This window comes from Lynx canadensis, chromosome C2 (assembly GCF_007474595.2).
Source record: "Lynx canadensis isolate LIC74 chromosome C2, mLynCan4.pri.v2, whole genome shotgun sequence".
Lineage (NCBI taxonomy): Eukaryota > Metazoa > Chordata > Mammalia > Carnivora > Felidae > Lynx > Lynx canadensis.
In genome coordinates this window covers 55,144,079-55,161,210 of record NC_044311.2, presented here as the reverse complement: position 1 = coordinate 55,161,210, position 17,132 = coordinate 55,144,079, and the positions used below count along the sequence as shown (strand labels likewise).

The 17,132-nt window shown below is 37.8% G+C and overlaps 1 protein-coding gene across 3 annotated transcripts in view; it reads right to left on the bottom strand.

Annotated features, from left to right (window-relative positions):
* NMD3 (NMD3 ribosome export adaptor) overlaps positions 1-17,132 on the bottom strand; it is a 74,245-nt gene that overhangs the window by 16,441 nt on the left and 40,672 nt on the right. For 2 of the 3 annotated variants that reach the window (XM_030330607.1, XM_030330608.1), the window contains 6 exons: positions 14,815-14,870; positions 13,515-13,649; positions 11,703-11,799; positions 4,767-4,847; positions 3,600-3,728; positions 3,232-3,322 (listed from right to left, as the gene is read on the bottom strand). In XM_030330607.1, coding sequence (XP_030186467.1) covers positions 3,232-3,322; positions 3,600-3,728; positions 4,767-4,847; positions 11,703-11,799; positions 13,515-13,649; positions 14,815-14,858 — 577 coding nt within the window. In that variant the 5' untranslated portion in view covers positions 14,859-14,870. Of the gene's footprint in view, positions 1-3,231; positions 3,323-3,599; positions 3,729-4,766; positions 4,848-11,702; positions 11,800-13,514; positions 13,650-14,814; positions 14,871-15,427; positions 15,592-17,132 lie in introns of those variants that run through there. The other variant, XM_030330606.2, reaches the window with a different exon arrangement.

The window sequence follows — 17,132 nt, the reverse complement described above, 5'->3', positions numbered from 1 at the left end:
CAAATCATTATGATGTACATCTGAAACTACTATGTTACATGTCAATTATATCTCAATTTAAAAATTTTTAAGTAGAAGAAATGAGTAATTAAAACAAAACTTTAAAAAGTGTATGCAAGAAAGGAGATATTTCAAATCAGTGGGAAAGGCTAGATTAACCTAGGAAAAACTCTAACTGGTTAACATTAAAAATCCCCCCAAATAATTTACTTTTAAAAATATAACTGTGGGAGTATACAAAGCTTTCCTATGTCAGGCACAAAATTTATAAGCCAGAGCTTTATAACTAAAAAATAAAAAATTTAAATGCTAAAAGGCATGTGACAATGCAAAAAAGTATCTGCTCTCTTAGGCTCACATTCGAATGCACACTAGCTCTCTCCAAACATACATACATAATATACACATACATACAATGAGATTAATATCCAGAATAAGACACAAAATTAATGAGGAAAAAAGACAATTCACATAAGAAGCAAGAGATAAACATAAATGGCTAACACATATATAAAAATATTAACCCTAATTAGTAATCAAGGAAATGCAAATTAAAACAAGATACCATTATTTTACCTACTAGAACAGCAAAAATTACAAAGACCAATTTGATAGTGTTGGCAAGTGCTGAGACTGCAAACTGGCACTATTCTGAAGACAATCTAGCAGTACATGTAAAAATTTAGTAATTGCATACTCCTGCCTAGTCATTTCTTTTTTTTTAATTTTTTTTAAGGTTTTATTTATTTTTGAGAGAGAGGAGAGAGACAGAGTGCAGGCAGGGAAGGGGCAGAGGGAGAGGGAGACACAGGAACTGAAGCAGGCTCCAGACACAGCTGTCAACACAAAGCCCGATGGTGGGGCTCAAACCCATGAGATAGTGATCTGAGCTGAAGTTGGATGCTTAACTGACTGAGCCACCCAGGTGTCCCCTGTCATTTCAATTCTTGAACTCAATCTCACAGAAAACCCACCAAATATGCACAAACATTAGAATATTTAATACAGTGCCATTTGTAGCAGCAAAAAATGGAATATCTTGTGGACCAATAAGATGTAACTAATTATACAAGGATTAACAAATATATATATGCACACACACACAGTGGTTAAAAATAATGAAATAGAACCATGTTCAAAGACATGGCAAGGTTTCCAAATACATTAAGATGGCAGGTCACAGAATATTATAGAATGATCCCCCATAAGGGGAAACAAACGCTACCACAATTTACATACAGAACACATTATATGATCTTGTTTTAAGGGACTAACACTGGGGATAACAAAGGGATAAATGGAACATAGAGGTCTTTTATTCATAGATATTTTTATCTCTGAATTTTTAATATTATTATGATTTTAAAAACAAAGTTACAAATAAACCACATTCAAAAAATTTATTTAAATCGAATCAAGAACTAGTAGGGGGAAAAAAACAGATTAAATCCTCTGGATGAACAAAGGGCTGTTAAATTTGCAATATTTGGGTTTCGAAAATGAGTGCAAAAGTATGACCCAGAACTGGGGCGCCTGAGTGGCTCAGTCGGTTGGGCGTCTGACTTCGGCTAAGGTCATGTTCTCACAGTCCATGGTTCGAGCCGCACGTCAGGCTCTGTGCTGACAGCTCAGAGCCTGGAGCTTGCTTCTGATTCTGTGTCTCCCTCTCTCTGGCCCTCCCCCTGCTCATGCTCTGTCTCACTCTCTCTCTCAAAAATAAACATTAAAAAAAAAATTTAATTAAAAAAAAAAAGTATGACCCAGAACTTATCCAAGTCTTTTGCTACAAAACAATTCTGTGAGTACATATCTGTCAGGGTGATGAGAAATAATAGTGTTTTGCTTTCTTAGCTAGAATATTTGGATCTCCTCATCCCCAAAAAAGTTACTCAAAACCAAGTTACTCAAAACAATGATGTATTTTTGCCTGGTGACTAGCCACAAACAACCAGGCACTATGTTACACAGACAAGAAGGGACCCTACCTTAAGTATACCTTAAGTATACCTTAAGAATTCCTTACGAATACCTTGTATTCATTAAATTGTGTTTTACCAATTTAGACTATTAACCTTATGTCTACTGGTAAAGCATTCAGGTCAGACACAAAGCTTAAAAGATGTTCTCCAGGTGACATCACTACATATATTCTCTCCCCCATGTAACCCAAGACCACACTTCTCAAAAGTACTTTCCCAAGACATACAAGATATAAGCAACAAATCAGTTAGTCACAGTGGAACTCAAAAATGAGGATATGATATAAGAATTTGGTCATTCCTTCAAGAACAGGTATCTCTAAGCCTATACTTTAGAGACTAGGAAAACAATATACGTAACATGTTCACCAATAGCAAACAAATATTAACCTTTAGCAAGAAACTTCAAGAGTCTGCTTAAGAATATTTATGTTTTCTACTATCAATCAGAGAAATATTTATCCATCATCTACTATGTATACTATATCAACAGAAAGTGCTAAGACAGAACATACTCTAAGGAGCCATTATGAAATCATACAAAAAATTTTAAATTCCACCTTTAAGAAATCTAAATATATCATTTGTATATCAAAAACAAAAATATTACAGGGGCATCTGGGTTGCTCAGTTGGTTAAGTATCCAACTTTGACTCGGGTCACGATCTAGCAGCTCATGGATGGGTTCAAGCCGTGAGACCGGCTCTGTGCTGACAGCTCAGAGCCTGGAGCCTGCTTTGGATTATGTCTCCCTCTTTCTTTCTGCCCCTCCCCTGCTTGTGTGTGTGCACTCATGCTCTTTCTCTCTCTCTCTCAAAAATAAACATTTAAAAAATACTACAAAAGAACTTACAAATCTCAAAAATAATTTTTTTCCAAACAGAAATCAATCTCTGCATAAAACAAGATTTCAATGAATTTTCCATCATAGCATTTTATATTATATTAATGCAACTACTGACTTACTCATCTGGTAGCTACTTAGTGTAAATTTAAATTAAAATAGAAAAAAAATTAAGAATTTAGTTCCTCAGTTGCACCAGATACATTTCAGGTATTCAATAGCCATACACAGCTAGTGGCTACCATAATGGACAATGCAGATAAAGAACTAAGATTTTTTTCCTTCCTAACAGAAGAAACTATTCTTTTGGACAGTACTATTCTAGCCATTGTCAATAAAGAGAAGACTTGTTACATTGGTTGAAATAAATTTTGACATCATTTCAAATGTTTTCAAATTTTAACTCACCATGAATTTCTTTGATACGAAGTGTATTCTGATGCATTCCATATTTCAAAATCAACTGTTCCAGATAGTAGAAGGTTTTTTTGTGCAAAGTCTAAACATAAATGCATTATTAGATTAATAGATGAAATGCAAACAAACAAAAAAACCATCTATAGATATAGCACACTGATTTTTAAAACAAAACAACCTCTAAAGATGATCTTAAATGTGATAGTGACCTATTTTTAAAGATGAATGTTGCAGAAACCTAGACCATCCCTGGTGCCTGAGGATTTGGAAAGAAAAAGGAGGAGGTTTTACTAACTGTTTATAACTGACAAAGATAAAATACAAGATGAAGGATTCACTCATCATCTTTCTGTCAATACCTTTTGCCTCACTTGAACCACAGCCTTCCAGAAATCTTTAGCTTCTACTCTGTGGCAATCTCCACACATCTGAGGCTGAACAACATAATCCACCACAAACACTTGCTGAAGGATAGCACCATTCATTACCTGTAAGGGGGAAAAAAAAAATCACTCCTTCATTCTTTCCTTTTTATTTAGTAACATTTTTCTTAAAAGAAAATAATATTTCAAATTTAAGAACTTTAACATTTAAAGTTACTGTGGGGAGCCTGGGTGGCTCAGTTAGCTAAATGTCCAACTCTTGATTTCAGCTCCGGTCATGATCTAACTGTGAGTTTGAGCCCCATTGTCAGTGCAGAACCCCCCTGGGATTCTGTCTCCCTCTCTCTCTGCTCCCCCCCTGGTTGCTCACTATCTGTCTCTCAAAATAAATAAAAAAATAAATAAAAATATAAATGAAAAATAAAAATAAATTTAAAAAAATTAAAAAACAAAGTTACTATTTAACTTAAAGTCTTTTTCCATGAATGCTTTGAGGACATCAATAATAAACCAATTAAAAAACTATAAAAATAAGTTATAGTATTAAGAAAAACACATAAATTTAATTTGTAGGATTAAATTCGCATTTCATATTAATTTTAAAGTGGCCGTGAAGATAGTCTTTGAAGAATCTATGTATCTACATACTTGTGTGTGCGTATGTGTGTGTGTGTGTGCGCGCGCAGAATTCATCCTTAGAAGAAAAAATAAGACAAAGAAAACTCTCAAAAAAACAAACGTTCCTTACTTAAATTGTTACCAAACATGGTCAATCACCAGAAATCACCTGGGAAGTTTTTAAACATAGATTTCTGGGTGTCACATCCAGACGGATCCAGTTGGATTCACTTAATGTGAATTACTGTGATGATTAGCCAAGTTTGAGAAACACTGTCTTAGCTCATGCTTTTACTTCAATCTTTTTCCTAACTTTTAAAAATTACTTTAGCCCACTAATCATTAGCAATAGCTGGTCTTACTAGCAACCTGATCATCTGTGCAGATGACCCAAAAGAAAACAAAAGTTAAAATTAAGATTACTCTTTCCCTTTTAAGCTATTCAAGCCATAAGGTAACTTACCAATATCTCCTCATTTTCACTACCTACAATTTAGACATGCTGAGAAACTTTGTATAGCTTACCTCTTTCTGAATAGTCAGTTTAACTTTAAGTCTCTTAGAATGGGGCTCAGTCCAAACAAAACCTGCATCTACAAGCCGTACCTTCAGAAAAAAACACAAACAAAAAGAAACCTAAATTCCCACCAGAGAAAAAGATGAAAGAACTCATTAATAGATTTCATAAGATGTTTAAGGAATCTGATTGGCATCACTACTCAACATCATCAGTAAAAAAAAAAAAAATTATTAGAGGTATGGCAACAAAAAGAGCAAATAAAAGGACAATCTAATGACTTCATCGTTTACAAGAAACCTCACAAACAAGTTTCTAGTTGGATTATTCTCTCTACATTAAATACATTGGTTTTTAAAAAAATTCATTAAAGGGAGTCTCATATTGAATACTGAATCCACAATGGTAACTTACCGCTAAATCAGCAGAGGCCAAAAAAGTTTGCTGTATGTAAAGAACTGAATGTAGCTCAATATGGCTAACATGGGTGTTTCAAGGAAGAAGAGGATTGGAACAAAAATGGAGGCTGTTTCAATAACTTGGGCAGAAAGTGCAGGTGACCTGAACTAAGAAGTGCTGGAAATAAAAGAAGCAGAAAGACCCAAGAGTTATTTAGGAGATAAGATTTACAGGATTGAGTGATACTGTATATGGGAAGGATGAAAAGAACAGATTCTAAAATGATGCTCAAGTATCCAGCTTGGGCATCCAGGTAATAACTATTTTTCTGAAACAAAGGATAGATTTGATGGAGAGAAGATACTATTTTTGGTTTCAGACATTTAAGAGGGTTTATGTATGAGATACCCAAATGAAATTGTTCAGAGGACAGTAAGATATATATTTGGTTTGGAGCTCTATGGAGAAAACTGAGCTGAAGAGAACAGATTTGGGAGACATCGGTGAGCAGATGATTTTGTCAACTCTTGTCTGATGAGAACTAGACTTGCTAGTGTAGATGCAGCACTCCAGAGTAAAACCCTCCTCACATGACTGGTTCCCCTAAAGCAAAACCCAGGTACAAGAGGGTGACAGGCAGTGTTTAATTCCCTCAGTCTCCATCTGCAAGGGTCAAGAAGGCAGCCCAAAGGCTCTAAGACTGCCCTTCCCTCAGCTTCCAAACTCATCCACAGGAATGGAGAGAAGACCCTTGACACCTACTTCAACATTCCCTAACACAGCCTCACCACACTATCAGTCCTCAATCAGAACTGATCAACTTAACTGGGCCCTTTATTCTTCTTTACAACATCCCCAAACATTTCAGTCACTCCTCATCTCCCACACTCCAATTACACATATTCCCTATTCTGTCCCATCTAACACTCCTCCAAAAATTCTGAAACCCTTTCACAGCGCCCTCTGGAACTCAACATTCACTAACACAACAAAGCCTCCTAAATGCTCAATCTTTTTGCTAAACATTCCCTTCACCTTCTAGATCTCGTTACATAGAATGCTCCCCTAAAGCTAATTAAGGACTAATTGTTCTGTTTTAATTCTTATCACTGGACCAAGAGCTAGACAGGTGTCCTTCTTGCTCTTAACTGCTAATTCCAAACCACCTCCCTGCCTCCTCCTTAAACACACCCAGTTTTGAATCTGAAGGCTATGCTACCCACTCTATTATAGTCATCTGTTAACCCCTGGGTCACCCCTCTCATTTCTCAAAGACTTTAGCTCCTGGCTCACTGTTGCTGTTTCCAACAATATTAGTACTTAGTGATTTCAATATCCTTACAATACCCTAGCATCTCCCTTCTTTGAGTTCTTCTTACAAGATCTCGTCCTCCTTCTATCTCAGCTATTCATATCCTTTTACCAGTAAGTTTCACCAATAACTGAAACCTCTCCAAAATCTCAACTCTAAACATCCCGTCTCCCACCTCTTATCTTTCCAGCTCATTTGCTCTAGCTCCTGGGCACTAAAACCCCTGCAACCTATTGCAACCCACGATCTATTCACCCTACAACCTTTTCACTATCTCTCATACCTCTTTATCTACTCACTTCCATCATATCCTAGCTTAATTTCAAGATCAATCATCAAAACCATTCCCATGCATACACTCAATTCCCTTGGTCCCTCTCTCACTTTACCTTAGTCATCTGGCTAAATCACAATCTTTGTTAAATTCAGTACACTGCCTGCTCTATGCCTTACCTGTACAACTGATGGGGTTACAGAAAGAAATACACATCATGCTAGTCTTTAAATTTTTAACAGTAACCTTTGTAACCATACAACATCATTCTAGTACATTCGCTCTCTCCCATTCACTGGAGGACTATTTCACAACTTCTCTTCCACCCTCAAACATCTAATAGTTTTTCCCTCATAACTACTGCCCAGACTTCATTTCTCAATTAGAAAAGTAATCAGAAGATTTTCCAGAAGTTCCCACTTACCAATACATTCTCTCCTGTTACCACAGATGAACTGTCCTTGCTCCTATCAAGACCAACCTTAAGAATGCACCATTAGAGAGCAGAGATACTTGTTTTGTTCCACAAAAATATTCCAGGTTCCCAAAATGGTGCCTGGGAGAGAGTAAGTGCCAAATATTTGTTGATATTCTTCCACAAGTATGTTATATCCTATCTCTTTTCCACTCTTCAAGGGCATGACCCAGGCAATTATTCTGTCTCTGTGCAAATTGTTCCCTCTGTACTCTACAACTCCTAGACAACTTACAAATATAACTATAACATCTCACATCTTGAGAAATGGGTCCCTTCCCCTTATTTCCCTCTACCCATTGCCCCATTTGTTTCCCTTTAGAGCAAATCTCAAAAAAAAAAAAGGAAAAAAAGAATTACCTATACTTGTCACCTCCAATTCTTGTCCTGTTCTCTCATTTCCATTCAAATCAGGTCTTTTATCTCCACCACTACACATAAATTGCTCATTAAAGTCATTAATAATCTTCACATTGCTAAATCTACAGAATTCATGACTTGACCCATTAGCTGTAAATTACACAATCACTTCCTTTGTAAAATACCTCCCTTGTGTTCCAAGACACTACACTCACCTAATTTTTCATCTATTTCATCTATCAACTCCTTTTCAGTGTCCTTTGATTTGTCATCTTCCCAAGCTTTTATCAGTAAAAGATCCCAGAATTCAGTCCTCAAATTGCTTCCCTTCTCTAGCCAAACTCCCTAGGAAATATTCAAGTTCACAGCTGTAAATAGCATCTATATCCCAAATTCATTACCTCCAGTCTGGACCACTCCCCTGCTGATTTATCCAGCTGCCTACTATTTCTACTTCCATGTTTAATGGACATCTAAGTACCACTATGAGATAGCTCTAATCTCTCCCACCCTGACCTGCTCCTTTTGAAGTCTTCACTACCTACTAACAGCAACTCCCTCCTTCTGGTTGCTCAAGAATCATGGATGTCAAATCATACTTATACTCATCTATCACATACACACATCCAGCTTCATAAGTAAATCCTACTGACTACCTTCAAAGTAGATGCAGAAACCGTCCATTTCTTACCACCTCTACTACTGACCCAAATACCACAAATACCACCATTACTTATGATTACTACAATCACTCCCCATAGGTCCCTACTTCTACCTTCACCCCCACCTCCTTCACATGCATTCTAAACACAACGGCAAAGGATCCTGCTAAAACATAAATCATTCATCTTGCTACTACTCTACACTATACCTACTCTACCCATTACATTCAGAGTAAAAACCTGACCTTCCATGACTTTCCATGATTGCTGTTTTCATCCCACACTACTTTTCCCCTCCTCACTCCACTCTCTCCACACAGGGTTGCTCCTGCCTCTACTTGTTTTCTCTACCCATTAAGTCTCTTCTCCAGATTCCTGCACAGCTCCCTCTCATACTGCTTTTACGGTTTACTCAAATGTCACCTTATCAGTGAGGCATTACCTAACCACTCTATTTCACTTGTTTGAATATAGATGACATACAATGCCAACTGCTCTAGTTTAAATTACAACTCTTCCCTGTGTAGTTCTTAGCCCCTTCCTGGTTTTTCCTCCCACAGAATTTAGACCTTTTAATATACCATATAATATACTGACTTATTTTGTTCAGTGTCTACTCCACACCCTCTCCTCCAACTAGAATGAATGTTCCCTAGGGTCGCCTGGGTGGCTTTGTCAGTAGAACGTCCAATTCTTGATCTCAGGATCAGGTAGTTGAGTTCAAGCCCCACCCTGAGCATGGGGTCTACTTAAAAAACAAAAACAAAAAAAACACAGAATAAAAGTTCCCTAAGACAGACATTTTGTCTCTGCTATATCCCCAAGACCAAAAGCAGACTGGCACAGAGCTGACACTTAATAAACACTGCTGAATGAACTAATGAATTATTAAGGCTCGTCAGACATTTGACAAAAGCCTGAAAGTGAGAAGTACAAAAGTGAGACCAAGTTACACAAAAAACTGACTCCAGAGCCAAATTAGGAGAACAGAAGGAAATTTTTGAAAAAAATTATCAAACCTTCAGAAAAATTCAACAAAATGCATTGCTGTTGGTAGGAATGTAGATTGGTACAGCCACTGTGGGAAACAGTATGGAAGTTCCTCAAAAAATTAAAAATAGAAATACCAGGGGAACCTGGGTGGCTCAGTTGGTTGAGCCACCAACTCTTGGTTTCAGCTCAGGTCATGATCTCACGCATCGGGCTCTGCGCTGACAGCGTAGAGCCTGCTTGGGATCCTCTCTCTCTCTGCCCCTCCCCCCACTGTCTCTCTCGAAATGAATAAACTTAAATCTAAAAAAAAACCAACCAAACAAACAGAAATACCATATGATCCAATAACGCCACTACTATTTACCCAAAGGAAAAAAAATACTAACTGAAAAAGATATATGCAGTCCTATGTTTACTAGAGCATGACTTGTCATAGCCAAGATACAGAAGGAACCTAAGTGTCCCTCAGTAGATGAATGAATAAAAAAGATGTGGTATATAGAGAATGGAATATTACACAGCCAAAAAAGGATGATATCTTGGGGCACCTGGATAGTTCAGTCGGATAAGTATCCGACTCTTGTTTTCGGCTCAGGTCATGATCTCACGGTTTGTGGGTTCAAGCCCCGCATCAGGCTCTGTGCTGGCAGCGTGGATCCTGCTTGGGATTCTCTCTCTCCCTCTCTCTCAAAATAAATAAAAATAAGTATTAAAAAAAAGGATGGTATCTTGCCATCTACAGCAACATGGATAGACCTAGAGAACATTAAGCTAAGTGAAATAAGTCAGAAAAAAAAAGAAGTCAGACTGAGAAAGACAAATACCATATGATATCATTCATATATGGAATCTAAAAAAAAAAACAAGTGAACAAACAAAAAGCAGAATGAGACCTATAAATACAGAGAACAAACTGATGGTTGCCAGAAGGAAGGGGACTGTGGGGGCAAGCAAAATGGAGAAAGGGTAGTAGAAGACATAGCTTCCAGTTACGGAATGAGTTGTAGGGATAAAAGGTACAATATAGATAATATAGTTGATTATATTGTATTACTGTTGTAAGGTAACAGATGGTAGCTACACTTGTGGTGAGCACAGCATAACATATAAAGATGTCAAATCAGTATGCCTTACACCTGAAACTAATGTAACATTGTGTGTCAACTTACACGCAAATTTTTAAAACGTTTAAAGAAAAATTTTAAAAAAAATTTTTTTTACAAGAACAGAATGCATCAAAAACATTGGTAAAGATTCTGGAACTTAAAAATATCACTGCTGGAACAACAAAAATCAATACGGAGACTGGAAGATAAAGCAAAGGAAATTACTAAGAACAGAAAAAAAGACAAAAAGATTAAAAACATCCCAAGGAGAAAAAGACAAACTTTTAAGCCAATAGGGACAACATTTGACTAACAGAAACTCCAGGAATGAAAAAAAAGAAAACAAAGAAAAAATTTCAAAAAACTATTCCATGTTATTTTATCAGAGCTTAAAAGAGAATTTGAAGGGGTGCCTGAGTGGCTCAGTCAGATGAGCATCCAACTGGATTTCAGCTCACATCACAATTCCAGAATCTTGGGATCAAGCCCATTGGGCTCTGTGCTGAGCGTAGAGCCTGCTTGAGATTCTCTCTCTCTCTCCCTCTCTCTCTCTCTCTCTCAAATAAAAATAAAATAAAACAGAATCTGAAGACTTTCAAACCGAATCCATTTCAATTAAAAATATATACCTGGTGTCAAAGTTTAACACAAAGAAGACTGAAAGTGTTATGCAGAGAGAGAGGTAAACTGGACTAAAATCCTGTTTGTTTTTTTGGAGACAATGATGCACTCACTTTAAATAACAGGCATAAATATTTTCTTTCTAGAGCAATAATGAAAATAAAAAGAAACTGAATACCATAGCCCTAATACTATAATCTCCTAAATTATGTTTAGCAATGGTATATTTTTTTAATGTTTTATTTTTTATTTGAGTGAAAGAGGTGAAAGAGACAGAGTGTGCATGCACGAGCAGGTAAGTAGCAGACAGAGAACCTTAAGCAGGCTGCATGCTTAGCGCAGAGCCTGCTGCAAGACTCAATCTCATAATCACGAGATCACAACCTGAGCAGAAATCGAGAGTCAGACACTTAACTGACTGAGCCACCCAGGGACCCCAGCAATGCCTTTATATAAATATTTTCAGAAAAAACTACTGCACATAAGAGGCTGGCGATAAATAATGAATGAAAAAAAACACATTTCACATTAAGTCTTTTAAAGCAAAAAGATTTTCATTTCCATAAAAAAAGAATATATATAACTTTAAAAATGGACACAGTTTTGTAGTAGGGTGCTTACCAACAGTAACATTTAAGTTATTTTTGGAAAACCTACTGGTAGGATTTTCTGAAAATAAGAGATTAAAGTATAAAAACAGTAACACATGCCTACAAAAACCAATTTTAACTAACTGACCTACCTTACTCAGAGGGCCTTTGATTTTTTTCAAACACAAAGCAAGAAGTTCCCTGGATTCTAATGCACACTGTATCCAAGTTCCTGGTGGCTGGAAATATCTGAGAAAGAAAATACACTGAAACCCAGCATTTCTCAGGAAAGACAAAAATTTCACTGTGAATCTGCAGACAATCCACTGATTATTAGTAAGATATAATAATACCCAAGGTTGATATGAAGCACTTAACCCAAGTATATTTAACAGTTCCAGAAAACTTTCAATTAGATCAGTAGCTTCAGTTTAAAATGTGAAATCCTAAGTATATTTGAGAAAGCCAATCTCAATCTATTAAAGAGGTCTTAATACTTCAAGCACCAGCAAAGAATTCCAGTGAGGACTGAAAAATGCCTAAAAGTTCTCTGAAGCTACACTCTGAAAAACAGGTAAGAAATCATCTTAAAATGGTATCAGAATGGTTTATAATAAGCATCTAAGATGCTTGAGAACTGCTAATTTCTCACACACAAAAAAAGATAAATTAGCACCTCATACTATGTATCAACAGTAGTTCAGACTTTTCATGTATTTCAAGTCCATTCCCAAATGTTAAATTGTAAAACTCATTATTAAATCTTACATAAAACCTAATTAAATTAAACCTTAAATCCTTTGTGCACATGCTTTAAGATTTTTAGCCCAGTCTGCTCAGGACTTAGGAGAGTGCCAAGCACATAGTAAACACTCAATAAGTATTTGTTAAATACATAATACTTCTAAATATGTTATATGAATGCTTGTTTTTGCCATACTTAAGTGCATATTCTGATTTTCACCTTTAAAGGTTCATTCAAAAACCTTATACAGGTCCATTTGTAATAAGCATGCTTCTGGAGTCAAAGGGCTTCATATATCAATTAATAAAGCCTTTCATTCTGATGACAAAATTAAGGTTTAAAGAGGTTAATTTGCAGAGTTTCAAAAAGCTCATTTGTGAGAAATCCAAGACAAACTAGGTCTCCTGATTCTTTGTCTCAGGCTTTTTCCACTCCGCCATGCTTTCAATAGCAAGTATCTGTAAATGATCAAGCCTCATACTTGCCAAACTTGCAAACTATAAACTCCCTAAAATAGTACAGAAAAGTTTCATGTTTTTGTACATATGTAAATTTTAAGTATTTTTCTGGAAAGACAGTTTTCAAATTCCCAAAGGGATTCATGAGCCACCTCCCCCATCCCTAAAACAGTGAAGAACCACTACTATCCTAACCCATTTGGGAAATCAGAGGCAATTAGTTTTATATCGGCAGTGTCACTGGGCAGTTTTGTGTTACTTGATAGCTTACTACAGTCATTTAGTTACATGGGAATTTTAATAGAATTTTTAAAACACTTTGCTCAAATACTTAAAACATTAAAACTTAGGAGGGTTTTTGTCATACATAGCATCTGGTAACTAAAATGAAAAAAAAAAAAAAAACCTCATGATAATAACAACAGTATGTCCTTAGTAATCTCTTTCACTTACCCTTATGAACATCAACTCATATCTGTTCACTGTATACAGCAAACCTATTAATCTCTTACAAGGAAAAAAAATTTAAAAAACAGCCAAGCACCTTTCCACTAACTTTACCAGATTAGCAGGGCAAACCAGAAAAGTACATTACAAAATTGCAAATCCTAAAATCTTTGGCAACACCAACATAAGTAAAATTGAATGTCAATTACATGCACTTTATTCTATGTATGTCGGTGTCATCTCAGCATATGCCAGTGGCTCTCCTATCTACAAATCTCAACTTCAAGTAGGACAAAATAAGTACTACACCGTACCTTTGACATTGCTTGCAGAAAGACACACAGACCTGCTTCGGAATGCCTTGGCTGATGTCTACTTTACTTCGCAAACAGGCCACACAAATATTGGCAGGATTTGGACTGATTGGGACACCACACTCGCAGCACAAGCTTAAATAAATAAATACAGCATAAATTTTTCATGTTAGGTTTCATAAATGCATTTGATGCCTTGATAAAGGCTATCAAACAAAAGCCTTCAAGTTAGGCCATATTATCTCTACGTTAAAAAAAGAAAAAAAAAAAAAAACTTGCAGAGCAATCTTCAAAGATGCTATAAAGCATCACCTTGGAATACTGCACCAAAAAAACAAGGATGGCTAGAATTTCAAAAATCCTCAAACTATGGTGATGTTCAGAAGGTCTAGAGAGTGTAAATTATTTCTAATAGTAATCATCAGACAGCTTTATAGTCCAAAGGCATTTTTTTTTAAAGGTGCCAGGACTACCAAAATGTAAACATTTATCCAGAGCAGAAAATTTTTCAAAGGATGGAAAGAGACTCATGTCTAGTGATTCGGTAAAATGGATGGGGGTCTTGGGGCGCCTGGGTGGCGCAGTCGGTTAAGCGTCTGACTTCAGCCAGGTCACGATCTCGCGGTCCGTGAGTTCGAGCCCCGCGTCGGGCTCTGGGCTGATGGCTCAGAGCCTGAAGCCTGTTTCCGATTCTGTGTCTCCCTCTCTCTCTGCCCCTCGCCTGTTCATGCTCTGTCTCTCTCTGTCCCAAAAAAAAATAAATAAACGTTGAAAAAAAAAAAAATGGATGGGGGTCTTAACTCCAGGTGTACTGGGGACAGAAAATGTTTAGGAATCATTGATGTTGTCCCAAAGAAATGTTCTATAATCCATAATATTCAAATATAGTAGTCACCAGACACATGTGGCGCCTGAGGACCTGAAACATGCCTAGTATGACTGAAGAACTTCATATTTAATTTTTCATCTTAGTTTCTTTAAATTTAAATAGCCACATGTGGCTAATGGCTATCACATGGACATCCAGAAGAACGTATAGTGAATATTTTAATACTCTTAAAGCAACTATTTTAATTTTATTTTAATACTCTTAAAGCAAGTATTTTACTACGACAAACTTTCCAACTAAAACTGAATTCAATTTTGTCAAGAAATAAAGCTTTCCACTTTAGACAAAGTGGAGACAAGAATTCCATCTCAAAAAACAAACGAAAAGCTTCCCTCACAGGTAGTGAGTTTCAAAGACTCACTTGATCATCTTTAAATGTAAGGGGTAAGGGGAAAAAGGAATATGACTCACATGTGTCCAGGGGTGCGGTCGGCGGATTCCGTCATATACTCCATGTTTCTGTATCCCTTGATTTCAAGAGAGAGAATGAATCGTGGGATTTAAGTCACTTGCCTATTCACCTCTATACAAATCTTCCTTCTCTTTCCTTCTCTTTCTCTGAATAAGTCAGACAAGCCTCGTAAAGCAGCAAATAACCAATTCCATCTAGCTACTTCGTAAGAAGTCACTTCCTTTAATATCAGAACCAAAGAAATTCCAGAATTCCAGAGTTTCCCTGAGCCATTAAACTCGGCTACTGACCGCAAGCATCACCACGGCGCCAACTCCCGCGGGAGGAGAAGGGCGCTCAGACGGCCGGGGCCGCCACCCCCACCCTCACCCTCAAGCCTGCAGCTACCGGGCCTCAGCCCCGCGCCGCAGAAATCGCCGGCGGTGTCACGGCGCCGCAGCCCACCCACCCGGACCCCGCACACGGCGGGTGGAACCTCACGCGGGCTCCCGGCGGGCAGCGCACACGCGGCACGCACGCGGCCTGAGGCCGGCCGGAAATCGGGGAATCCGCCCCACTCTCTCCTCAGGGACCCCGCGCGACCGCTAAGCCGGGTCTCCGCCCAGAACCTACTTAACGCCTCTGGGACAGACCCAGTTTTGCGGGAAATCTGCGACAAAACAGCCCCTGTCACCTCCAGGTGACACCTCCAGGCTGCCACACAGCCAACGCCAGCACGACGAAAGTCTCGCGAGACAAGAGCTCGAAATCCCGTGGACCGAGAACGAGGAGTTAAAAGGGCGGGTGGGGGCGGAGGAAGGGGAGGGCACAGGCGAGCCGTGCGGTGGGGACCCGGCCCAGAGGCGGGGCAAGCGGGAAGGAGTGGGGAGAGAAGGCTCGGCCTCTCTCCTGCAATAGTGGGTGGTACTTACATAGACTTTACAACTCCTCTATTGGGTTATCATCTTTCCCGATTTTCCCTGGCCAGAGTTCACTCCACGCTAACCTCGCCCTTGTATACAAATCACTTTTCAGATATCCTAATTGGGAGCTTGTGTGCTTCATGATTATATAAATGATTATATAAAAGTTGTATGCAAACAGTACCACAACACACAAATTAAACTACATCGAGGACAGTGTCTCTTTGTTCATCATCATATGCCTAATGCCTGCTACATCCTGAATACTCAAATGCAGACTTGCTGAATAGATGAAAGAAAGAAACGTAAGACACAATTATTTGTGAAGAAATCTGATAGTTTTAGTCCACTAATTATTAGAATGTGCTTCCTGATAGCGCACTTCATATCTCCTTATGACTTTATACCTTGATCTTAGAACTGCACAGACCATGGCTAACCAGTTTTTCATGACAGAATCTCAAATATTTGAAGAGCACATTTTTTTCTGTCTTCTCACCCCAATTTCAAGGACTAAGCAAGGTCATCTAATAGAAGGTGATCAAAGAAACCCTCTCATTTCTTGCCTAGGATACTTAAGTATTTTCCCATTCCTTCTCCTTACTCCCAGACTCCAACCTATCCTTCTAAAATGCAAATCTGATTTTGTCACGCTCTCCTGCTTTTAATCCTCCAGTGGTCTCTGATAACCTTCTGGTAATTTCCAATTTCTCTGCGTAGAAAGAAGACCCTTCAGGATCTAATCCAGACATACCGTGTCACATTCCCTAGCATGCAGCCATACAGGCCAACTGGCAGATCCTACAGGAACTAGTCTACCTTGGCTTATGCCTGGGACAATCCACCTTAAATATTAAGCTCAAGTATACTATATTAGTTTCCTATTGCTGCTGCAATAAATTATCACAAATTTTATGCCTTAAAACAACACAAATTTATTATCTTACACTTCTGTAGGTTATAAGTCTAAAAAAGACGTTCCTCCTTAGTGTGTGGTCCTACAACATCTTTATAGAAGGTGTATGGCTCTATAATAGTGTGAACAACACTAAACTGGATCATAAATTTTCTATTGTGCACGTTCCACAGATTCAACTGCTGGAGAGCAATCTGGTCTCATTCTTCTCCAGATTCCCTGCACCTAGCACAGTGCCTGGTGCAAAACAGACCCTAAATATGTGTTGGTAAATTATTTATCCATTTGTTATGCACAACAACTCTGAAGAAACAACGTAACTCCCCATTTTTTCCATTCCTATTGTCATTTCCCTTAAGCCAAATACCACTAGGAACACAACTGTAGTTAAATACATTGTGTCTATTCTTCACTGAAGTGAATGCAAACATACCATGAGGAATCATGGAATGTATCAGGAGGAGGGTGTTAGAAAAAAACCTATCATAGAATTTGGGCT